At 37.5% G+C, this 26,256-nt stretch overlaps 3 protein-coding genes across 6 annotated transcripts; all 3 read right to left on the bottom strand.

The window, feature by feature from the left end:
• Positions 1-2,130: 2,130 nt before the first annotated feature.
• On the bottom strand, positions 2,131-5,794 carry LOC124184922 (probable cytochrome P450 12a5, mitochondrial). Of its 3 annotated transcripts, none has more exons than XM_046575138.1 (12): positions 5,661-5,794; positions 5,327-5,484; positions 4,909-5,193; positions 4,510-4,621; positions 4,302-4,424; positions 4,045-4,186; positions 3,708-3,958; positions 3,412-3,613; positions 3,001-3,170; positions 2,844-2,922; positions 2,566-2,772; positions 2,131-2,466 (listed from the first exon to the last, which is right to left on the bottom strand). In XM_046575138.1, the coding sequence occupies exons 2-12, from the start codon at positions 5,481-5,483 to the stop codon at positions 2,356-2,358; spliced, it is 1,839 nt and encodes a 612-aa protein (XP_046431094.1). In that variant the 5' UTR covers position 5,484; positions 5,661-5,794; the 3' UTR covers positions 2,131-2,355. The 3 variants fall into 3 exon arrangements, with proteins under 3 accessions (XP_046431094.1, XP_046431096.1, XP_046431095.1); XM_046575140.1 differs by having other exon boundaries at positions 4,954-5,193; XM_046575139.1 differs by lacking the exon at positions 5,661-5,794 and having other exon boundaries at positions 5,327-5,513.
• Positions 5,795-6,179: 385 nt separating this feature from the next.
• LOC124184981 lies at positions 6,180-10,468 on the bottom strand. 2 transcript variants are annotated; one of them, XR_006871284.1, is made up of 4 exons: positions 10,334-10,468; positions 7,145-7,300; positions 6,343-6,688; positions 6,180-6,230 (listed from the first exon to the last, which is right to left on the bottom strand). XR_006871284.1 is itself a non-coding variant. In XM_046575277.1 (3 exons), the coding sequence occupies exons 1-3, from the start codon at positions 10,388-10,390 to the stop codon at positions 6,494-6,496; spliced, it is 408 nt and encodes a 135-aa protein (XP_046431233.1). In that variant the 5' UTR covers positions 10,391-10,468; the 3' UTR covers positions 6,180-6,493. The 2 variants fall into 2 exon arrangements, 1 of the variants encoding a protein (XP_046431233.1); XM_046575277.1 differs by having other exon boundaries at positions 6,180-6,688.
• Positions 10,469-10,638: 170 nt separating this feature from the next.
• LOC124184961 (H2.0-like homeobox protein) lies at positions 10,639-20,246 on the bottom strand. The gene is made up of 4 exons (XM_046575240.1): positions 19,654-20,246; positions 19,269-19,481; positions 11,619-11,809; positions 10,639-11,339 (listed from the first exon to the last, which is right to left on the bottom strand). The coding sequence occupies exons 1-4, from the start codon at positions 19,784-19,786 to the stop codon at positions 11,133-11,135; spliced, it is 744 nt and encodes a 247-aa protein (XP_046431196.1). The 5' UTR covers positions 19,787-20,246; the 3' UTR covers positions 10,639-11,132.
• Between the last annotated feature and the right edge of the window lie 6,010 nt (positions 20,247-26,256).

Below are 26,256 nucleotides of genomic sequence, written 5' to 3'. Positions count from 1 at the left end.
TGTACCGAGTTTCGACAAAATATAAAACCATCAACCAGAGGCATGCCTTATGGAAATGAGGAAATTGTTGAGGCAACGCAGTACGATCTAATCAAACAACGCGGTTAAACGACACTTTTCCTAATCCTGATTGGGTTTTCATCAATCTTATTTACATTTAGTGAAGTTCTGTTGCTGAAAATGCCATCCTCAGATTTCCGGCATTCCGGGGACTCGTCGATGTGTGGTATCATTTTCTCAATCGCCTCACCAATATACGCGAAGCAGCAAAATCCACTTGATGGAAATTTTAATGATTCACATTTAGATAGCATGAAAAACTAAACTTCAGTCATGATTAAAGGTAACTGGACCCAGCACCGCTTAATTGCGATTTTTCGATAACTGTATATTGATAGAGAAAATTTGTTGAATCAAACGAAATTGGTTTCAGTTAACCAAATCGGGTGGTTATGAGTGGCTAAAAGAATATCAGGTAAATACGACAATATTTTCAGTTACAGGAATTAAATGAAAAATAATTATCTGAATTGAATAACAAGTTGAGTCAAGTACAAGGATGTTGAAACGCTAAAACATGTAGTTCAAGGACCCGTATTACGTAGATGATTCAACAATCATTTTGTTTATGTGAATATCTTACTTTTCGATCCAACAAATATTTGAGTAATTCATCATATTTGTTGGATCAAGTCATAATTCAAGATCATTGAACGAATAAACGCATAAAACACCTTTAATGACCAATATTTTATTTATATCTAATGTTTGCGGTTAAATAAAGACTACCAATGTTTGATAACTGGAGTGTACTTGCTTTGAGCGAATAAAGTATTGCATCTATCATGTTTGGTTGACATGAGAAAATGAATGTATTTGTCAACTAACCCCAATTTCGAAACGAAAAACGCAACAGGTTGTAGATCAGTACATTTTGATCATTCGAATAAACGATGAATTGCTAAAAATAAGTGCTGCTTTTTGTGTGATCGAGTTGATCGGTTCAAAAAAATTATCTCGATTGCCGAATTGAAGGAACATTCCAATCAATCGTTTTGTTTTGGTCTAAGAATGTACATCAATTTCGTTCAAATAAATGTTCTTCCAATTCAACTAAAGGACGAATGTGTGGTATCCATAAAAATATCGATTTGTTCCTTCAATTGCATCGGCCGTTCGAAGACATATAGACTCAGAGCCCTGGGTTATTTTTCGTTACAGTGCCGTGTCTGGCCGAGTTTGGGGGTATTGGCAGTTTCACGTATTACCAAACAAGCAACATTAAATCCATTATCGTCATTTATGTAATTCTGAATATTCTAAAATTTGCCCTGTGAAAAAAAGATTTTTTCCCATTTGTTTTAGCACTTTGAAAAACTATGAATTGCAATAATCAATGTATAACATTTCAACAGTTTAGAGGAAAAATATGGTTGATGAGTACGTCAATATTATATAGAAGGTAAAATACATTTTTTTCTAGCTATTTCTCGTCACATTTCCAAAAAGGTGTATTATTGAAAGACAGTGTTAAGAACTTATAAAAATTTTGTAAATGAATTCGCAAAACTTTTTTCTCTTTATTCCAGTTAATTTGCAACAAACCTCACGATAGATACATTTTCAACATTCATTTTTATATTTATTCAAGCACTTGTGTAATTTTTCTCAATTAAAACCCAATTACCAATATTTTACCAACATTTTACATGCGATAAACATTGGTAAAGCAGAACTTATTTCACCGGCGTGGTCAATTGCTTGGTTGATAATACGTGACACTACTGAAAAGAGCTGTGAGTCTTTACATATCTTCAGTCGGCGCCCGTGTAAATAACAGACAAAATTTTTGACTATTGCGTTTTTTACTATTATCACGGAATACTACGACCAATTTGATCAACTATTGAAGTTAGTTCATTCAACCGAACCATATCATTAGAAATGTAATTTAGACTTATTTGTGTCACTCTTTCTGATCCACACGATTTCAATGTTTCCAAGAAGGCATGAGAAAGTCATGAAATATCTCCAGATAAGATCATCGAACCACATTACTCTCAGTGATATATCCTAATTGACCATCGTCCGGGCGGTGAAAAAACATGTTTTATTGAAAATCTGAGCACAAAGGGCAAACACAGTTTTTATTCCAATAACAAGTGAAATGGCTTTGTATAAAAGCATGCTGCAACAACACTCATTCCGAAAAATCAGTGCGATTGCAAAAAATGGTTCCAGTACCGACACATCGGAAATGGATAGTTCAGCTTCACGTGACGTTGTTCGCTGCTCACCCTCACAACGTCTCTTCACTCAATACATCTGCGGGCTCCGACGCCCAGGTGAATGCTGCTAGTCTCTGTCCACGAAACGGAAACGCAGCGGTTTGTTGGGGACGTTGACCACCATGTAGTTACTGCCGATGTCAGCGTAGTCGTACTCGATTCTGAACTCGCGGATCAGCTGTGTACAAGGTTACAGAAGGTAGCTCTTTTCGTCAATTCCAAGCTGGCGAGGTAAATCTACCCTGGTATTTGTATTAATTTGGAAACGAGGACCAACCTTTGCTGTCAGCAGCATCATCTCTGTCTCGGCCATCTGTTTTCCCAAGCAAGATCGAACCCCGTAACCGAAAGGTAGAGAGCTGAACGCTTGGTGTTCGCCACGCTCCGCGTTATTCGACAGCCACCTTTCTGGCTTGAACTTTTCCGGATCTTCAAAATTTTCCTCCCGGTGTGACGATATCTGATTAGCCATTATGACGTACGTCTGCAGAAAATTTCGTTCATAATATCGCTTGTCGTACGTAGCTCCTCGATCATTGCTAAGCGAATACTCACGTCTTTCGGAACCACGTATCCGTGCAGAGTGATAGACTTTGGGAGAACTCGTGTCACGTATGGGAATGCTGGTCTGAGTCTGTCGAATGAGATAAAAATGCGTTTCATGTATACAGAGAATAGCTCGTGACAGTCGTCGATACCGCGGGAAATTCACCTGAGACATTCTTTTATGCAGGCACGTAGGTACGGCATTTTCTTCAATGAATATTGGGTCAGCTCCGACCCTCTGCTCGGCATCAAAGCACCAATCTCTTCGTACAGTTGGCGTTGAATTCTTGGATTTCTTGCCAAGTAGTACAGGAGGAAAGCCTCGCTATTCGTTGTCTAAAAGTACATTGCGTACTTACTATCACTGTTAAACTATCACCGCGACTAGGCATACCTACTTAAATATGAAATGATCGTAACCTAGTTTTTCGTATACTTTCACAAACGTTTTGAATCTATATTCCAAATTGCGTGGCAGAATTTTAGTACCACCGAAGTAGCGGTGCAGTTTTTGATAAAGATAATAAGCGACGGAGCCGAGTAAAAGTAACTTTGTGATTAGAATGACTTAACTCACCGCCTGAACACCTAAAATGATCATGTCCATTATCAGAGTCGATATATCGTCAGGCTGCATCTCTTGATCCAAGATCAGCTTATCTAGGATTGGAGAACCGTTGTCCTCGACATTGTCCGCGGTTGAATTTTTCTCCTGGTAGTCGGAGGCTGATCGATTGCGTAATTTGTTCTGAGCTTGTCGAATGTACTTCCCGATCACTCTGATAATGTAGCATCGAAGAAGAATGTGAGAAAATGATTACTGACCGCGGTGACGGGGGTTTCAAAATTACGGAAACTCCGATTCATACCTACCCATCAATAACGTCACAGGCTGCGAACAGTTTCCTGGTATACGGCGTCTCGAAGAACCGCCAAACTTGGAAACCACTCTCACAGCGACTGAGATATAGATGCGCACTGGTAAGAGCTTCGATTATTCTCGCCGGTTCGGACGCTGCATTTAATCCCGATGGCTCGAGGAAGCCCAAACGTCGATTTAGCAACAGGATCGAAAAGGACTCCATGCCCCAACGGGAAAGGTCCTGATCGAAGTCGCCCGGCACCTTTTCACATGGTATAAGAACACAGTTTCTTCCTCCAACTTTCGCAATACTACCGACAAAAAATGTAAGTGCAATTAGCGGCGTACCTCGTCCTGCCTGTTCCGGATTTTCCGTATCCTCTGCACGAGCTCGTCGCACGTCATTTCGAGTTTTCCAAAATACCGGGTCAGCTGCTGGGCGAACGGTTTGTCCAGATTTGCTCGAAGCTCCGTCCACTCCGTTCCTTGCCTACGATTCAGTGATCAGAATTGTTATTCTTAATTTGAACGTATCTCAAGTAATGCAGTTGAGTTATCTTTCTAGTCGGTTAGGACGTGCTCATCCGACTGCCTGCTCGACTGACATTGTAAACGGCCCCGGTAGCCTGGATTTTCTGTAGTGTAGCCGATAATGCTGCAGAACGTCGATACCACTTCGGACTGGCGCCTCACCTTCTTGTTTGTAAACTTCAGCAATGTGTTCTGGCCTAGCGTGAATGGTCATAAACGTGTCAGAACATTTTTTTTCGGTTCATAGATACGTAGTATCGTGTATAAATCGCCGTTGCCCACCTGTGGATCATGACTATGTCACCAGAAATGGGTCCATGGATGCGAACTATGGGTCCGTACTGGTTAAACAAGTACTTCAACGGCATCACGTTTCGGTTCCACTTCAGCTGACCTATTATTGTGAAAATTCTTTAACGCACGGCAACTGTTACATGGGCTTCAATCTAGAGTTTAAGTGAATGATGATGCCTCTCGTGTGACTGTTACAGGTTTGCGGAGAAACAGTAATGAGACAATTTATTCAAAACTCGAAAAACCTTCAAATTTCGAATAAACATGTACACAGTAGACACATCCAAGTTTATTGAACCGCTGCACGCGGAGCAAAGTGAGTTCGAAAGATGAATGTATATTCGAATTTTGAATACCGTTTAGTTCGAATTTTTGAATAAACCATACCCAGAGTTAATCTGTTGATGAGCAGGCTGCAAATTAGTTGCGTACCAAGCAGAGGTACGTATTTCCAATATTTTTCAAAGATCTTCAAAGCCACCGGGCCCGGTATGTCTTCGAAAGGCAAGGGAGTTTTATCTCTTGTTACTTCCGACGATACGCTCACATCCGGTATTTCAAAGACGTTACTTGCTTGCTGCGACACCGCGGCATCCGCCAGAGGTATCGTGGCAGAAGTTGGTGAAATTTCCGAAGCCAAGCCACCGGCTGTTTGCGGCTGAGCTATACTGGCTGTTGAAAATAAACACATTTACTGCAATTTCTGATCAACTGCACAGGCATGCAACTAAAGGCAATACGTCGAGTTACGTGAATGCGGAAGAAAAGTGAATAAAAACTCGCATAGATGGAATGAAAAACTTACGGATCAGTTCATTGGATGCATCTCGAAAACGTTCCTGTCTCTCGATCGCTGCCAGTGGTCGCGTCTTTTCAGCAAAAAGACGATAAACCGTTTTCCAGGCGACGAACGAGTTTGTGTTTAGATTCACGATACCGCAGCGAATGAAAATACGCTGCATACTGAAGTCGCGGCGTTGTGTTGCAGTATCAAAAACACGTAATTTGAACGAAGAAAAAGAGAAAAATTACAATGTATCTATATGTATACATCGGACGTGTCATACATCATTGGATTCTACAGAATCGACTCAGTGAAATAGATACCGATCTATACGGAAAGTTTTTTATTCACTCACTTTTCTCGGGATCTCTAACCGAAAGCTGGTTGCAATGTGATCAAAGTTTAAAAGTCGAAATTTCCAGTCAGTCAGTAATAACGTTCACTTTCGTTTTTCTTCTTCTTAAATTTGACACACCAGAAGCTGATAAATCTAGACGTAAACAACAAGCTCGTTGCTACTGGCAGCTTGGAAAAAAAGAATCGAACGTTGTAATTCACCACGAACCGTGCAAGTATTGCAGGAATTCTCTACAGACTGAATTTAGTGGATACAAATTGAATTCCTATTCACAAGTGAGCAAAGTCCCTGCAGTTAATCGTCTACTCGGAATCTTTGGTGAAAGATTGAACAACGTTCAAATGATTAGTTCCCTGAACAATTTCTGCTATCGATATTGTACTGAATTATCGGTTTTATTCATGTAACCTCCAATGATATAACAAAATAGCTTACACATGTGTACAGGATAATTTCGCATGGTGATCGACTTGCAATAATTTCACGCTGCGTCATTACTAAGTTACTGACAATGAGTATGTTTTTCCACAACGATTTATTGATTTACAGAAAAATTTGTAGTGCCACCTGTAAGAAGGAAACGACGTTGCGATTCTAGCTGACAAATCGTAGGAAGGTTTCTCTCTATCTACATTTCACTTAGTAATATATTTGTGAGCAGCTGAGCTATCTGGCTTACCATCGTAGCCGTATAGAAATTGAACGAACGTCACCTGGTAATCCAATCAAAAATAACAAGCTGCCGTATTCAAATGTGAAATCTTAACTTGCACGTCTAAGAAGACTCATCAATTTCAACACGGTAGAAATCTGTTAAGCTACAGGCATTGTCACAAGTTGTAGACCCGTTTCAAGTGATCGATCAAGTTGATTGCACTCTGTCTGAAGTAAGAGTAAAGGAACTTCTTGACCATTTCTATGCTCTCCAAGTTGTCTGTGAATATGATAAGCCTCCGTATGTCTTCGTCGAAAAGCGTGAACAAGGGCTTAGCTCTCTGAACCATCAGGTTGTAATGCTCGTTAACCTATAACATCGGAAAAAGATTCATGAAAAAAATTATTGTGTTTATTCATACGATTTCTCGGTATGGATATTGTTCGAAATGTACTTGTAATAATGGTTTCAATGGTTCTAAAAGCACACGAGTGAGATTTACCTATTATACAGTTATGATGTAAATTAATACGGCTGCGATTCGGCACAGTGTAATTGATAATGCCAGGAAACGAAAAGCAGTTATCGCACAAGCTTCGCTTGGTTATTTCAATTTTCATTACAACTCTTGGATAGATTATCAGCAGCAACAATTAGGTAACGAATCGTTCAAGACCTGACTTGCATTGACGTACCGCGTTATAATTGAACTGCTTAATTGAAACAAAGCGTTATAAATTTATACATCTACCACAGAAGTAAGTGCACAAATTATTATTTGCATTTTCATTGAGTTAAGCTGTTTGCCTTAGTAAATCCAACTCACCATCTGCAATTTATCAGTTTTTTTACTGCTCAGCAGCCGCGTAATGACATACGAGATGTAGTCAACACTCAGTTCACACAGTCTATCGATGTCATCCAAAAATCGGGAGTAATATTCGTAAAATTCAACGTGTGACATGCCGTGCAATACTCCAATCTACAATACGGTTAAACTTTCGTTATAACAACAACAACAACAACAACAATAATAATAATACTAAAATCAATTTATCGCGCTGTTGGGACAAGTCTCCAATACACTGTAACGCAGCGTTTTAGAGCCGCCCGTCACAAGGGCACACAACTGAAGGGAATCTCTAAGAAATGCGTCTCTGGCGCGGTACTCCGATCAAACTCGATACAAAATCGGCAATAACTACTTTTAACTAATTCTTTCTTTGTAAATTCTGTACTTCGCGCTCCGGCGCACGCTGAAAAAGTACTCGGACGACGACTACTGATAACTTGGCCTACCGACGGTCCCATAAGACTGCACTGGCTACCTTGGTGTACTTCTAAACACCTGGGGTAGCATCCATCCGAACCTCTCGTATCGCCTCGACTGCCGGTGAACAGGGATGTAAAGTCCTCCGACAGCCGAGGGCACCACTTCTCAAGGAGAAACCAGCCGCCCGCTTTCTCGGATGCCGTGAGGATGGCATACATGACAGACCGTAGTCTGCCATCTTCCGACTTACCGGCCCCAAATCACTACGTCCGGCTTGATAAAGCCTTCCTATCAGTAAGGACTATAATCATGCGAGTCATTAATGTCCAAGAGGCACTCTGCGTATGCCTCCGTCAAAGGAGTCCCCGATGATAGACAACCTGGACAGTAAACTGAAGCAGCTGATAAATCGCACGAGTTGGTGTCAACGAGGAAAATCGCGAGCAGCGCATTACGCAGCATCTAGCGATAATCTTCGACAACGCGTGACCAAGCCGTAACCGATATTCGCCACAGGGGGATGGCCTAATTATGGTGGGGATCCAACAACCAATCAAAGGGAAGAAGAGTCACCCTCACGACAGCGGCGAGATCGGCGAGCCGAAATCCGACCTCGGCTGTTATTCTACGCTTCGAACTACCGATCCTTCCTTTTCCTTTATCGCTCTGTCGTTATTCTGTCTACCGTTTATTCACCACCCTCTACCGTTGTAGTGCCGTTAGCCTCGTTCCTTCCTTTAAATTACCTTCTTTTAAAATAAATTCAGTGTTGTGTGCCCGAAGTCACCGATTAAGGTAAGGCTTCCGCCTTTGCTCATAATTTCTATTTTCTTTCTTATTGTATCTATCTTTCCTTGGTTGCATCGTGTGATGCCGATTTTGTGCGAATCATGGTCCGCGGCTCAGAGATGCGGTAAGTCGCCGTGTGACTGCATGATTTCAGTAATTAATTAATTTCGTGTCTGAGCGACCTCGCAACTGCCGAATAATTAATTCATTCGTATTTATGAATTTTTCTGATCATTCATGAGTTTCTATCGTATCTTGAGCCCTATTGGCTTTATCTTCCGTTTCTTAATTTTCTGTGACAGTAGTGCTTATTATATTTTGTTTCTGGTATTGCTTATTATATTTCATTCATATCCCGCCTATTGTATCGTATATCGAGTTCGGTGGAGTCTAACCGAGCGTAGAATTAGCCGCTAAATACTACCGCACCTTTTTCTATTGCTATTTGCAATCTTATATTATTTTTGCTTGTTATTCTTTTCTCTGTATCTTTCCACCGTATCGTATTTCCTTGTTCGTTTAAGTTCTGCGTATTATTCTTGATACTATTGTACTGAGGGTTGTTTAGTGTATTTCTTTATTTTGCGAACTCCCCGGATTTCTCACTCTCTCATAACTTTGTATTCTCTCGAAAGTTATGTTTTAAGATTTCTTTGTACAATTCTTCGAATCCCTAAATATCGTAAACTATTGATTCTATAGTTTATGAGTAACTCTCCTGTAAATTATCTTTCGTACTTAACCGTTAACTCTAGTCTATCGTCTACGCTACCGATTTTTGTGAATTATTACTGAATGTCAATCTTTCATACTGGTTAGAATTTATGGTGAATTTGTCTTATTCTTCCGTCATTATCTCCCGAGCTATCGTCATTTTTGGTTTCCATTGATTGCAATAAAGTTCTCACTCTCGTTTTTAATTAACAGAATAATAATTCGCGTAGCGTCATTTGCAACTGGGGTAAGGTCACGTCGCCCAGTGACGCGTAGTTCAAAGTAAATTCTTGGATTATATCGCTTCTCCCGACCTACGCTCATTTTTCGCTGTTAACTATCGTCTCTCGTTTCAAAGCTACCGTTTAATTCTATTCTATCGAAATTTCTGTCAACAACTACCGCCTGTTTTATTAACTACCGCTATCGATGCCCTTTTAATTCGCCTGTCTTGAACCTGTAACCTACTCGACAATATACGACTGATTGGCCTGTTCATTTTCCCTGATTCGAGTTTATTCTTTATCTCATTATTTTCTTTAATTCTTTAATTATCGTTAGCTGCCTTGAATACCGCCACTCTACCAGTTCGTGTGAGTACCTGAGCCTAGTCAGCCGTTCAACGGGTTCTCTAGTCACTTTCCGTACTCTCTCGAATGGTTTTCTTTTTTTTTACGATTTGTATGATTGTTTGAAATTCGACGCTAACGCGTCTGCCGTCCAACGTAATTGATTTTGTTACAGTTTAGTGTTCAGAATAAGTTGAGAATTGCGCCAAAGTCTCAACGGTAAATCCTCCTCGGCGGGTAACAGAATTTAGCGTTACAACACATCGGCTCGATTAAATGAATATACAACGTGTGTAGCATGTTTCGTCACAGATAGATTGGCGTCGCTCAAAAGAAGGTGAAATAAGGTAGTGAACTTTCCTCATCCTGCCGCGAAATATTTCCTCTGCAATGAATACGCGTTAATTATCCGAAAACCAGGAACTGGATACCACGTCAAGAATCACTTATTGAGATTTGACTTCGCAATAAAGCGTAACGAAAAGAAGTGCCGTTTACGAAGGCTTACATTTCGCGAAGCTCAATTTACTTTTTTAATTATTAGGTACGCAGCCATCGATTTATAGTAGTTGCGTAGATAATTTTTTATTCAAATTCAGGTCTGCATAGTAACATTATCTACGTATAAAACCACGCGATTCGCTTGTCACATCTGTAATCGAAGACTTACCGAGACCGCAAGTATACAGACAAAGGCTGCCCACCTTCGGTTACAGAAACGAATCATTATGGAACTAGTTATTGGCAATCGGTTATTGTTGTATTGAAATACGACCAGCTCCGTGCGCAGCCGGACCAAAGCTGAGACATGGGTTGACTCTGGGTTCGCAAATCGTGTACAGCCTCTTCGCGGATAGGCTTACGGCCAATTATTCACGATTCTGCGAAATTACCCGTGAAATGTAAACCAACATAATTTGATTTAAGAAGCGATAACCTGTTTCATTTCAATTTTCCCTTCACTCACGCTGCCCGTTTAAAATTTGCCAATTATCAAGATTGAATTATAATCCCGATGAAATTCTCAGAAGCCTTGTAACTATGTTATCGTAGGCAAGACTCTTGGTCGGTGATTACAATGTGAAAAGATGGATTGTTTTTTTCGACGGTGTTTCGACGTATGCAAGATATTGCAAGTAATACGCTGTCACAATTTTCTAAGAATTGGCTGTAGATAGGATGTAAATGTGTGTGAAAACATATTTGAAACTAAGTTGCGTGCCAAACGTTTTAGAAGAGAAACTTAAACTTACAAATTTGTGTATTTAATGTACTTTCCGATGAACTTACAAAGTGATTTATTTACATATATTACACGCTTCTCAACTTTATATACTACGAATTAACAAATAGAGAAAAAACAAGACCGAATTAAGGAAAGAATAGAATTGTTCGTATATAACGAGCAGTCGTCGATTTTCGTATTCCTTCAAACTGTCTTCTTAAAATGATATTTGTACGCAGCGTTTCTAAACGTCAACTTCAATTTCCACGTCCTCTTCCTCTAGTTCCGACTTACTCCGTTTAACATCTGAGAAATTTTTCAACATCGCAGAATCACTGCCGAGGTTCCGCTGCGGTTCTTGTTGGGTAGAATCCGGCCCAACGGGGGTCGCTAATTCTCCTTCTTTCGTGTGACGCCATTTCATGCGGCGATTTTGAAACCAAACTTTCACCTGGGAACAAAACATCACATTTCTCAGACTTACGCAATTTCAATTAGGATATTTACTGTCATTTACGCAAAATTTGACAATTTTTTAAATCCACAGTCAGCTTTGCGAGTCCAGTCGCTCAAGTCTTAATACTCCAAAAGTATGACCGATAATAAAAAGTAGAATTTCGAACTTTCAACACCAATAGTTGAACGAGTGTACGCCTATTAAAAAATGACTGATAATTGGTAATAACTCTTTAAACGTCTGCGAAGCTCGCCAAAAGCACTCATTGCCTACCTGAGCATCTGTCAGACCCAAAGTTGCAGCTAACTGTCTTCTGTCCGGTTTTGTGATGTACTTCTGGAGTGAAAATCTTCGCTCAAGTCCCTTTCGCTGTAACGAGCTGAAGACTGCCCTCGACCACGATCTCTTACGACGAGAGCTGCTCTCCGGATTACTCGATACGACTGCCGACGGTGCCACGGGCACTGAAACCGGAAGACGGTGCATTGCTCAAGTGATACAGATTCGATACTCGTAGTACGTCCTAGTTGTCGATACTTCTTAATATCTGTAGTCAAAAAAGTTTGGAGATTTTCGGAAGACTTATCGGAATACATTAATCTTGAGCTTATTGTAGTCTGAAGTCCATCAGAGTTGAGTGATATCACAAAACGATAAGCGAACCGTGGTAACGAGTCAAATACTCCAAATACATGAGCAATGCTCACTGAAATTAAATGCGCTCCAAATTGCGACTTGGGAATTTCACGTAAAAAATTTTTTTCACGTAAAAGACACGAAACGTTAATTTTCTCTCAATGCTTGTGAAAAGTTTGAATTCTAATTCCCACCGTGAATAGCGACGGTATGTTTCCGAATATCAACATGAAATTGGAGACGAACAAAATATGCCATTTTCAATTTTGACGTTCCATTTCTGGAATTGGAAATAAAAAAACAACTTACAAAGAAAAAAAAAAAAAAAACAATAATTCACCTTCGAACTAACATGTGATAAATTTTTCTTGACTTATTATCATCTTTTTAATTATGACCTCCTGAAATGAAACTGATTATTGTCTATACAGACTATCCAAGTTCGAGTAGAAGAACAAAATGAACAAAAACAATATTTTTTTCAAAAAAATTTCACCCCTATTATGTGTTTTGTAAATATTTTCTCGATTTCAGTGCAGAATATTACGACTAGAATCATAAAAAAATTAACTTGACTCTTATTTTTCAAAACTCTGCATGGAGTAGCCAGTTGATTTGGTTTTAGAAGATCCTCACCATAACATTAATAATAAATCAAGTCAAATTCGTCCCATGTTGATTAATGCATGCAAATTTTGGTTCTTGTATTGAAAAAAAGATTATCAATATCGAAATTCTTGGTTTTAAATTCAAAATATACTGTAATTATTTACGGTTAGAGTTCAGTTTGTTATCCACTGTTTTTTTTTTTTTTTATTTTATTTTAGCGTAGAATGAATGAAAATGGTCATCTTACATCCCGATAATTTTTACCTCAGAGTGAATCATCTTTGAAAAGAAAATATCGTAAGTTGGCAACCGGTAACGCTTCGAAATCTTTAGAAATTCATGAGTCAAAATCAGTGAGTGCAAAAAAAAATTAAAAAAAAAAAAACCGATTTGGGATATAGTTTTACGTTAAAAGAAGTAACTCAAAGACAATTCTTAGTCGAAATTTTGACTTAAGCAAGAGTCAACCGTTCACGAATGCTTTGAAATTTATCTTCAGTGGTTCGTTGAGAACGTATTCACGAAAAAGGAACTACTTGCGACTTATTAAAATTGGAAAAAAGTTTTTGCCACAGGCGTTGAAAGAGTAGTCGAATAATACGGGATTTCTAAACTTATTGTCAATTCAATTTTTCATAACTTAAATTTTCAATGTGGCGAAATACCGTTGTAATTGAATTGAATTCGTCTGAGTTTAACCGATGCTGCATTCATTACTCGCGTTAGATGCACGTAATTAAGTATTTCATATTTTAGTTGTTCCTGCGCTTCTTTGACTAGATTGTATGGATGATAAAGTGGGTTACTAAACCCTTAACACAAGTGTGTGTGCGTGTGCGAGTAGATTGAATATAAATTTGACGCGGGACATTTGCAACATATTTGACTAAATCTAACAAGTAACAAGTGTAACGTACAAACGGTGCTGAAATATTTCCTAGTTATACCAACTATTTTCACAAATTAGGATTCAACAACATTCAATTTCAGCCCAGTTCGTCACAAAATAAAAAAAAAAAAGAAATGGGAACGATAAGTAGAAAATATTTAAAGTCTGGATATACATTCGAGACTCGTCGAGATCTTAAACCGTGCGGCGGAAAGAAAAGACTCGTGCAACGGGTACGGAAGGGTGGAAAAAGAAAATAACCACAGCGATTTTCATTCTATTTTCTTTCGTACACCCTCCCGGTGGTCGCACGCGTTATAAACAATATCTGGGGTAATAACGCAGGGTAACTCCTCCGGAGAGCCTGTATCACCGTCCTCTAACAAGTATAAACCAGAAGCACGGGGAGGATCGTGCGGTGGAAGCTGGGCGAGAGAGCGAAGTAGTTAACTATAATACGACAGTGCGGACGATAACGAGAGCTCGGCCGGTTCGGCGCCCCGCCCCGGAGATTTCGAGCACTTCTCGGTGATTTAGTGCCCCAGTAAAGTACACAACATATGTACGAATCTAAACACCGCGGCCGCAGGGATCGCTCCGAACGATCCGGCCCACGAAGCACAAATTGCCCGAGCTTCTCGAGCCACCTACAACACCCGCACCGAGAAACCTAAAAATAATTTCGGCACTTCTTAATGGGCGGCCCCAGTTGGTTAGAATTTTTATTACGAGATGGCGGCTAATTTCTTATTTATCGCCGCTCTGAGTTTCGAACAGAATCACGTCTCACCGGGCAACTTGATTGTCCCATTTCAATTCCGTTGCAGTTGCGTCGAAAATTGTCATTGCAGGCTATTATACGCTGAATATATGTGTATATATATATATTTTTGCTGTTTCATCTCTTAACTTCGTTTCGTTTGAGGTGAAAAGTTTTTATTCAGTAGTGGTTGTTATTATCTTAATTGGTTCAACCGTTAAGCAATCAATAGACTATCATTTTTTTCAGTAAGTCTTAATATTTACGCCGCAGTTAATACTAATTTAATACTTCTAGCTTTCTCTCTCTCTCCCTCTCCCTCTCGGGAAAATAAAACTAGACGGAAAGAACGTTTTTTTTTTTCGAGGTACTGTTCATGAAAAAGGAAAAATTATAGGTTCGTTAGTGGAAAAAGAAAAAGAAAAGTATTAAAAATTAATTTAATATTTTTGAAAAAAACGATCGATTAGTTAGAAAAAGTAATAAAAAGAGAAATGTTCAGGTTTTCCGATAAAACATTGGAAATCGATTCATTTCCGGTAGAGCCAGAAGTTCGGTTAAAACGAGACGTGGCAATTTTTGACGCCCATCATTTGGTTGTGAAATCCTGTAAGTTTGAGATTTTTTCATACAGCCGTTTCCGGGACCATCGTGAGAATTTTTTGGACAAACCGCCAGATTTTACAACTTCGAAATCGTAAAGATTGGCTGAAATTAGAAACAGTGATTTTAGACCGAAACCAATACTTTTATTGTGCAACCAAAGTTGTCGCGAAGTAGAAAAAAAAATAAATAAAATAAAAAAACCGCCATAACTAATCATTTTTCATTGTAATAATTCGTTATGGAAACCATTGCGGAACTGTGTATTTTCGAGTACGTGAAGTTTATTTTATATACTACCAGTAATGACTGTTATAGAATATTGTGCGGTTAGGATTGTCAAATATATTTGCAGTTACTGTACAAACTTCATAAAACTTGCATCATGACTGTGGGTATAGGAACTAATTTTTGTATTACGTGGAGAAGATTAAGTGTAAAACTGCGCGTGCTTTTAAATTTTTTTAATACATCGCAAAGTGCGGCAACAATCTTATCACTTTTACGGAGAAAAATCTGATTGGGAAACCATCGAAAAAAGTACCTCGACTTGTTAACGAAATAGTTTTCAGTCTGTACCAATATAGTTGTGTTTCATCGATACAAGATAAGAGACACGATGCTTAGCCCTTTAAGAAGTGAATCAAATCTGGCGTTGAAAGAAAAATTTCAACATATTTGCGATTCTGTGTCTCTCAAATCGGATATTTGATTTAATCAAAAATTATACGCATGTCAGTTATAGTGGACATGTAATTTGTTTCAAGTTTACAACTTCACACGAATAAGTGACAAGTTTGTGTATTTATTTCATAACATTTAAGACCATTCTGAAAACATGTATATTTCTTTTTTTCCACTTATAAAAAAATTAATTTCAAATACTTTAGTTACAAAATCAGAAATGAGAACAAAAATGACACGCACATTATTTTTCTACTACTTGAGCTGCACTTTTTCCGATACAATGGCTTCGTTCAGGTATTGGAACCGTTGACGATACTCGTTCCTTAAAAAAAAATCTGGTTGGTTACAATTTTTTTTTTTTTCTACGACTTTTCGAAACACACGTCCACCACCGGAACGGACAACCGTTCTGTAAGGGTTAAAATGAGAGGGGATGATGCGGGATTAGCGGACGAAGCGTGCATCCCGCCGATTTATAACTAGATCTATATCTCTGGAGAGAGCAGGTTAAAAGCCGCGAGTGTTTACGTGTGATGTAAACTTGGGGATGGCACTTAGGATGTCGTTTAAACACAGACAGGAAACACGAGAATACCTACTACCGGAGTGTAAATATTTTTCCCTTAGTTGCCATGCAGCGGTCGGTTCGACTAGGTATAAGTATAACCAGCAGCTACTCCTCCGTATGTGAACATTTGTTAATGATGCACAACGCGACCCGGGTCCGTTGTGAATACGGGGGGAAATACTGTAAATCATTCCATTTTACTTCATTCGGGTAGGTGCCGATTAATTCCCGTTAACGAATTAGTGTTTACAAGAAGAAATCGGGTATTACGAAAAGGATTTACGCCTAGTCATGGTTAACCAGATTTAGTGACAGAATCGTAAGAATAGTCGGGAAGACCGACGAGGCGATCGATCAGCCGACTGTGCGATAATTGATGATCGCTCTTTCGATTTTACGGATCAGGTGACGAATTCGCAATTTATCTTATTCGATCTTACGCCGAGCATAATTTATTCATGATTTATTGCTGCTCTCATTGGAAGTTCGCACTTACGGTGCACGAAAAATATTCGAATCAACGCTGATTGGTTCTACTTTGCGCTCACGTAATCACCAAAGGTATCAGGCGTGAGATAGATATTGTTGTGACTTAGCGTTGCCGTAGAGATCGTTTTTTATTAATATCCATCAATATTACTTTACGTAATCGTAATGATATAATTAAGAAACTTCTTTAATATAAGAAAAAAGTACGTAATTATGTCACTGCGATTATGTAACGTAATGTTGGTGAATATTGATAAAAAATTATCTCCACGGCAACACCAAGTCTGTTCCTCTGTAATTCACACAATACGAATATATGGTAAAGATCAAAACGGTCGTTTATGCCTTCGAACTTATGAGAATGAGTTTCATATCGATTATCAACAATGAACATTCGATAAGCTTCGTATCGATTGATGAATAATGTTCAATTCTAGATGAAGTAATTTGATTCAAGATGAGACAATTTGTCATAAATTTTGAAAGGATATTGTCGAACATTTACCACAGTTAACACGGTCTGATACCTATTTTGTGATAATTTGGACAAGTAGACGCGATTATTGTGATACACAGTTATGAATAAGTTACACACACGAGGCGTGACTATGAAATATAATTAAAGACGTGTGAAATACAGTTTAATTTACTAGGGAATCGAAAAGTTGTACGATTTTCTGAACCATAATAATATTAAGAACAAATTAGCAGTCACGACTACCGAATGTATTTTTAGTATGAAATATACCGTCACTAATTTTAAACACACATATTACTCACTATCGTTACTACGCTTGTTCAAGTTGAAGTTCTCAAGTTATCGTGACAAAAAATTATCCCGTAACTTTGTTACGATCTGTGATAAAATTGTGACAGCCAAAATATGAGGATGTTAGATGTTTTTAATAACTACCATGGAAAGGCATTCATTATTCGCGTGTGAAAAATATTTGCAATTTGCTGACGAAATAATTGCTTCAAATTTTCACAATCATACTTCGTACACAAATTTTGAAATTCACAAATAAAAATATACACCGATAGAAATTTTGATGGCGACGCCTTTGCTTTTATGCATATTTTATGAATAGTTATTCACAGAGAATTAACAGTCGTAATAATCAAATGAACAGACTGTCAAAATCACTATACAATATAGAATAAGTATGTGTACCTAATCGTTACTCATAGTGAAGGTAATTAATTTCCGGATTAGATAGAATCGCAGGAAATCATATAAGAAGTCGTTAGAAATCACCTGGAAGGCTGCGAAATCATTGGAAATCAGTGGAAATCACTGGATTTTTACCGATTTCAGTTACCTCGATTGATAACTGTTTATTTCAGAGAGTATTTCAATGATTTTAGTACCTTTAATTTATAATTTGATTTCCAACTGTTAGCTTTATGATTTTCTTGACCGAACGTCCTCTCGTTCTGGATGCAAGAATTATGGGGTTTTTTCCGTTTTTAACTAAATCAATTTGCATAGACCCATTTGTAGACATTTTGTTAAGGGGACACAATCTTTCCTTGCGAATACGAAAATTAATCAAATAATTATTCAGAATTACAGAAAAAACAAGCCGGAGAAACAGTTTTTTTGAAATACTTGGCATGTCAACGTAAAGGGAAGAGTCTTAAAAACAGCCAAGTGGAAAATCTGAAACTGATAGGACTTGGCAGCCAAATGATAAAGTTTCATATAACAAACATGATTGTATGATTGTTTATTTAAAAAAATTAAGAAGAAAAACTATAAGTTTTTCAATTAAAAACATTGAGAATTTATTGACTTCCGGTAGAACCGGAAGTTCAAATTAAACAGGACGTTTCAATTTTTCATGCCCATCAATTGATTGTGAAATCGTGGAAATTTCAAATTTTTTCATCGATCCGTTTTCTAGATCATCGCGGGAGTTTGTTAGACGCAATAACAGATCGACATCCGGACTGACATTTTCTAAAAACCTGTTTTTCGGATTCTAGAGTTTCGAAAACGTAGAGATTCGTCGAAATTAGAAAAAATGATTTTCGACCGAAACCAATACTTCTCTTATATAATCAAAGATGATGAAAGGTTAAAAAAAATCAGACTCAAATGTACTAAAATATACAAAACATACTCAATATACATACGAAATCTCGATTTTGATTTTATAAATTCAAATAAATTCTTTCGTACACTGTACTAGATTATTCGGTGCATACAGTATGGCCAAATTCCTTCTCAGAAGAAAAGCAAGACGAGAAATTATTAGGATGGGCTTCGACCGCCTATCCAATGAAATCAACACCCAAAGTCACCGGTGATCAAATACCGTTGAATAAGTCTGCCTTTGGTACGATACTTTGTCATTATTCGATATTATTTTTTCTCCAATTCATGTAGTTTAAATAATATTGAAACGATAATTTTTATCAATTACCATAACTGACAGATAAAATGACAGCCGTACGAAACGATTCTACCCGCGTAGATCTGATTTCGCAATCGCAACAGAATCTTTCGGATTATGGTACCGATAAAAGGGTGGAAAACAATAATTTTCCTTAGTGTAAATAGTGGTTTGAATAATTTTTTTTATTATTCTGAGCCAGGATTTAGTGCCAAAATTGAGATATAAACCGAAAAATTGACCAACGGTAAGAGAAACGTGTTTTTGAGTTTGGCATATTTACCTCTAGCTATCGGTCGCACAAGGGGCGCTCTGTAGGGGTTGTTGTAGCTCTCGAAAATATTGTAGTTGTGGTGCGAGAGGAGCGGAAAATTCGAATGAGGAAAACCGATCGAGGGACAATTCCTGACTGCTTCACAGCTGGCGCAGCCTCCCGGACAAGGGCACGACACCGAGGAGTTGTACAGGATGGGTATCGGCCTTGACACGGGTTCCTCTGAAAATGAAAGTTTTCTTCGCTGCATATGCCGTAACTACTTATTGAGAAATCTCGTAGCTCATCAACGACACGGTCAATTAAACGACACGCGCGCACGCAGGCGGCGGATTAATTTTTAATCGACTCCGCGTTTCGGCTCCGTTTCGACGGTTGCGTTGATCAGACTCACCTTCTTTCTTCGCCGATATCTCGTCCGACAATATCCTGTCCATGCCGAACTTTAACTGTTTCGATGCGTCGTCGGAAACCGATACTCGGGTGTCAATGTCCTCCATTTTCGAGATGCGATTAACAATTGTCATTTAGAAAGGTTGTTATTAAACTTTATCTCTCGAAGGATTCTCGAGTCTGGCGTAATTCTTTTTCCACTGATATTTTCATGGCATATCAATCGGCTCACTTGGTCACAAAATCATGAGATTCTTTCCTTCCTTCTCTTACCGTTATTCTCCTTCGTATACATTTTAGAAACTCGTCGCGGTTCGATAATCGTCGTGCGTTTGTTATCACACAGTTTCACAACAACGGTTTAAAAAATTTGTCGCGATAAATTCGTGCTCGGTTTAATTCGATCGGTTTATCAACGTGTATTTAGAAAAATAATTTACGTCTCTTCGCGCAATCGCCGATAGCTTGTTTCCATTTTTCTCAACGTTTGCCGACGGATGAAGGAATGAGGAAAATCAGCCGTGGGTTCAAGGAGATCTTGAGGATGACTGAAGTTATGTGAATTTAAACGAGCATAGCTGTTGCAGCAGATGGCTGGACGAGCGTCTCTGCTCGTCGTTGAAGAGATTCGTTGTTTCCAAAATCTTCATCGTGCTTAACCGAGCCGAACGTTCATTGGCTGGCCTGAGATGCGAGGGCGTGGCGCTTCGGAAGATTGGTCCAGCCGAAGTGATCTCCCCGTGGCCGTCGAATATTCCGCTGCGAAAACAATCAGGGGAGCACATTGTTTCGTAAAATATCTGCTCTCAAATCAACTTCCTGTACGGCTAATAGTGTGTATCTTCGCGGGCAAACTTTCCATCGATTATTTCACTCCTTTATCTTAAAAACGCGTAAACGTTCTTCGGATATTATGGTTTATTGTCCGACGGATTATTTACCATTAACCTACGCACGCTGCTTCCGAACCGGTTCAACACCGAAAAAAAATCACTCTTTGTGCTTTCCATACAGTTCTTGACTGTCTTCCTTTTTTCACCATAACCGGAAATTCATAGTTATGGGCAGGAAAATGATAATAGAGAAAATCTGGCGGTTCTCACTATTCTTGTTGATTATGGTCAGACGATATTGATGACAATACCTGGTTTTAGTGAAAAAAAGTATACTGAAATAAATTATGAGAGTGGCTTACTCTTACACTGTTAAAAATTTCTGTATGGAACTTCTTACACCGTGTTAGAAGTTTTATCCGGATACGGAACAGTGCATTCATTTACAACAAAATTTAGTGTTATCAAATTACTTTTTTCTGTTTTTCCTATAAATTTTAGTAAAATCAAAAATTTTCATTATAAATTTCAAACGAATGCATAGTAATTTACGCTGCTGCACTGGATTTGTACAGAAAATGTGCAGAAAAATTCACAATCATTTTTAGCAGTGTACGATCGCTCCAAATATCGCTAATTCCGATGAAACCTAATTCATTACTGACACGATTAGTATTATTTACAACGGAAGTATATAGACTGCGAATAAATTATTACCGATCAAATTTATTCTATCGCAACATTCTCCCATGTTCCAGTTACCGAAACTACATAGATCTAATGATCCATTCCATGCAGCACGTTGTTTTATTTTCGATTAAATTTCGGTTTATGATATCGTGTATAAATATCGCGGTTTTAAATTTTTTGTTTTTTTCATTGCCTAGCGTTTCGTAGATTTATTTTCAGGCTAAACATTCCAAAAAAAAAAAAAAATGAAAAATTCGAAGCGAAAAGAGCGTATATCTAGGTTCAAAGCCAAAAGAACGTATATATCTGTTTTCTATGCTTAGTTCGAAAATAAGTCTGAATCTGTTTTCTCTTATTTAACCCCGAAAGAGATATAAATGAGTTTTCAAGCATGCAACTGTACAAGAATAAATTAAACACCTGTCCTATATCGCCGCGCACATTTACGGACGTATCTTCAATGTATATTTTATTGGATAACGCTTCGTATGCGCGGAGCTCGAAACCCGATTGCACAGTTTGGTAATTCGTTGAAGTTAAAATTGCATCCACGTATAATTTCAACTAATTTAGAGTCCTCGTAGATTCGGCAATAAATCCGATACCCGGGTTTGTTCACCGGCCGTTTATCTCTCTTCCCGTTAATTGCGACTCTAACTTCAGAAAGGCTCAAACGCTCAGAAGCAGCTCAAAGTCGTATTTGCCCTGTCCGCGTTACGGCGCTATGGCCGCAACGGGCTCGAGATTTATTGATTTATAATTTTTTGGTGATTATCCGCTGTACGAGCGCTCACGTCAATTGATAAAATATATTGGCCGTTTACGGACTCTACGATATATGTTTATTATATTACATATTCAATAAAGGTGAGAATCGTACATTTACGGCCATTACGGGTCACAACTATTTTTACATCCTCATCCGCCCAGTTGAACAAAGTGCTAATTTCCGATTAGCAAATAAGAATTTTCGGAATATCGCAGAGATCGCCAAAGGCGGAAGTATATACGCCGTATGTTTTTAAACTCCGATCGCGGTATCGTGGAGATTTTTTCAATATTATATTTATTTCCATGCGTGCCGATAAATTTGTAATTTCAGTAACCTAGAGCGAAAATTTAGCAACCGTTAATAACTTGGTACGATTTACAGTAGTTTTTTTAGATTGATAATAAAATATCTTTTCTCCAATGAATCTTGGATCTCTAAAAAATAAACTTCGTGAATAATTTATCATTTGTATTATAACGTATGTGGAATTGGATAAATGTCTGTGGGCTTAATATATTTAGAAATAATTTGCAAATCTCTCTTGAAAACAAACGAATGTTAGTCACAATTAGAAAAAGACCACGAGGTAGTTTAAAAAAATAAAAACCATTTTTTTTTTTTTACCATAAAAACTGAATTATTAAACAAGTCTTAGATATATTTTTATATCGTAAATAGTATACTGAAATAATTCGCTTACGTTAAAAGTTGTAAGAATTTTTTTTTACAACCATTTTTTTTTATAATAATTCACTTAATTAAAAGTTCCGACATTTCTATTTCACAATTTCTAATGTAAGTGTATTATTTCTGTATATTATGTATAAAAAAAAAAAATTAGAGTACAATTTGCAGGAACACGGCTAAAACTTATTTAAATGATTACGCTACTGTGAAATTGTGAGAAATTGTTCTTTTTTTTTTCCTTTTTAAGAGATAGTTTGAACGATTAACGTTATAATATGCAATACGAGCATCGATAGTAAGACATTTGAACTCAATTTTTGCACTCAAAAAAAAAAAAAAAAACAATGTTCAAACTCGAAACGCGATCTCCGGGAGACTACGTTTTTTTTAACGATGTATAATCGATGAAACGCCTTGAAGTTTGGTACTGTTCAGAAAATTAGATGTAGACAATGGATCGTCGATGCAGGTTCCACTAATTAACGATGAAGTACAAAAGTGAACAAGGCGGGTTAATAATCGAAGATTTCTAATGATATCGCGAGAGATTAGAATGACAACCGAAGCTTTACAAAATGGAGAACTTCAACTTGAACTGCCATGACTTCGCTACTTTGCCGAAACAGATACACATCTTCAAAGGAATCGTATTTTTCGGCTGACGAACGATTATATCGTTATTTCTTGTTCATTAATTATCAATAATGATGCAACATATTCTTAACCGAAAACGTCTAGAAGACTTGAGGAACTTTTTTTTTCGTCACCGGATAGTAAGAAAGCTTCATCAGCCAAAAGCTGATACAATGTAGTTGTGTGATGATTATTAAATTTGATTATGTATTAACAGTGATTAAATTCTTTCTATTGTTTCAATACTACCAATATCTACGATCATTTTGCAATATTCTCCTGAATTTGAAAGATGAAAGCGAAATAATGGTGTCTTGAGAAGAGGTGATAAAAAAAAAAAAAAACAAGAAGAAACCGATAAAAAGATAAAATTGTTAGATCGGAGCGGATTTCCGTCACAAAAACTACGGAACAACGATTCAAGAAACGCAACTAACGTTGCTCGTTCTGAATTCTATTAAAACAGTCACATTCCCTCAAACGAACGAATTATTTGAAAATTGCGATGGTAAAAACTAATTACTAAAAATTTCTGTGATCAATTGATGAGGTCAGCATATCAGAGCTCAAAATGAGTCAAAATGAGATTCGGTGTTAAAAAATCGTAGAATAAAGCTAGTTCTATAACGCTACACATTACAATGATTGGGATTTTTCATATTCAAATATACGTTTGTTTTACATTTCTTTTTCAGTATTCACGCAGGATATCACTGAAATTTTATTTAATTTTATTGGCTTCATTCGCGCTTTTGATCTTTTGCTGCAACGTTTTTCCTATCGGACTGTGCTGTTGATATATTTTCGAAGCATCGCAGTTACGCGTTTTCCAAGAACTAGGCATCGCGGATCATAAAATCGAGACCGAAGAGAACATATAAAAAAAGTGTTGGATATAAATTGAATGGAAATATCACACGACGCGTAGAATTACATTATTTTTACATGAAAACAGTAAAATAGAAACAGAAAAAAAAAAAAAAACTCCAACGTGTTGATAACTTTACGAAAGATTTTACATTGAAAAAAACGTAATTGCCAGTAAATTCTAATCAAATGAGAATCGTTACAATAATAATTTAAACATCGATAGATTAAAAATGAATTCGATATTCAGTGTAACTATAGTTGTCAGTATTCCATTTTCTGGTTTAATGCGACGTTAAATCTGTTCGTTTAGTTGTTAAAATTTTTTCAACCAAGCACGATCTTGACGTGAATTTATTTCATACAGATATTTCAGGTATCTAAAGGTAAAAAAAAACGAAAAGGCATTTTCATTCAGTGCCCATGATTATATAATTTTCGGTTAAGGTGAAAAATGAATAAATTATACCGTCATCGACTATACCAGCATAACCACAACCAGAAATTACTCTCCACGCAGGGTGTCTTATAGAAAGCACAGTGCTAAGACGAGTGTTTAACGGTTAATTATATCAATTCGGTCTCAACTTAGGGATGCGTAAGCTGCAGCAGAGACGTGGTCGTAATTGCTCTATAAAACACCGGTCCGACTCGAGCTGTGTTAAGGGAAAAACGTACGTACGTACGGTATGTATAATATACGGATACGTATGCGCACGTGTGTACGACGAAAGAGGATGATTATATCTCTTGAAGCCATATGGTTATCTTTGTATACCGGGACGTAGCATTCGGTATATATACACCGAGTTAAATGTTTATTTGGACAGCCATGTTTGAAGCGGGTTCCTCCGCCCCCACGCTCGCTTATCCCGAATAATATGTACACAACTTCGTACCTATATTCGATTTTATTAGGTTTTAAGATTTTCGATACCTAGCCTGGCCGCTCCGTCGAAGACGAAGGTGTGAAAATAACGCGGCTTTACTTCCGCTTCTTCCTAAATTTATTATTCGATGATTAACAATTCGAGCCTCGTAATCATTATTTGCACCGTTGATGTACTCGAAACCCGACTATAACACTTTGTGCCCGTTTTGCCAACAATGATTTATTTCCACTTTGACTAGAACATGCTGTCGATTCATGTATTGGAACTATGGTTTTTTTTTTTTTTACAAATCAACTACAGTTTAGCTTCGGTGATCTCATTCTAAGTTTTACTAAGAAGTGCGAAAATTGGTGGAAAATACTCCGCAGTTATCCAGATAAATAACAAAAACAAAAAAGTCATGTCTCAAAGTCACGATGAATATATTTCATCTGACATGCTCAAGTTTTTTGCATTAAGTATTTATGCATTTGTCAAATTCGATACGCCACGGGTTTCGTCGCAATAAAATAATACATTCAATTATAACCGTTTTATAAATTAGAAATGAACAATATATTAGCTAGAAGCTGAATTAATATTCAAGATAAATTATTTAGTTATCATTATTATTACTACTTTTGTTCTATTCATGAGAACGAGGCTTACTTGTATTTCACCTCATAAACGAGTCTTGATGAAGTTGATGAACGGCGATGTAATAATTGAAATAAGTCAGTGGTATATATAGGGAATTCTATGCCTATTTGACCAACTTCTGACCTTCTACATTTCTGATTTCGTTTAAAAAAATTTCTAAAATTGTCCTAACTCTGAAACAGTACCCTGATTTTTTCGGATTTTTAATTCAACTGCTTAATTATTTATGAATATTTAACGTAATTTTGAAAAGGACCTCATTCAGAATTCTCAAAGAATTCTCAGAAGCTGTATTTTCTGCTTGAAACATTTCCAGACCAGCCCCACAATGGGCTGATTTTTTTCCAGTTTCTTCAGCAGTTTCAATTTTTTCTGCTAAAACTAGCTAAAACATTGTTTGAACGTCTTAAAAATTTGCGAAAAATTCTCAAAACTTCTATTTTTCACTTAGAACATCCATAGACCGGTTCCATAATGCAACCATTTTTGTCTATTTTTTTGGCACATTCAACTTTTTCTTATCCACTTCGTAATGAAACCAGTCCAGAAATATTCTAAGTGAAAAATAGAAAAATAAAGAATTTTTCTCA

This window comes from Neodiprion fabricii, chromosome 6 (assembly GCF_021155785.1).
Source record: "Neodiprion fabricii isolate iyNeoFabr1 chromosome 6, iyNeoFabr1.1, whole genome shotgun sequence".
In the NCBI taxonomy this organism is placed as follows: Eukaryota; Metazoa; Arthropoda; class Insecta; order Hymenoptera; family Diprionidae; genus Neodiprion; species Neodiprion fabricii.
The sequence above is the reverse complement of the archived record's forward strand: the minus strand, read 5'-3'. Positions and strand labels throughout refer to the sequence as shown.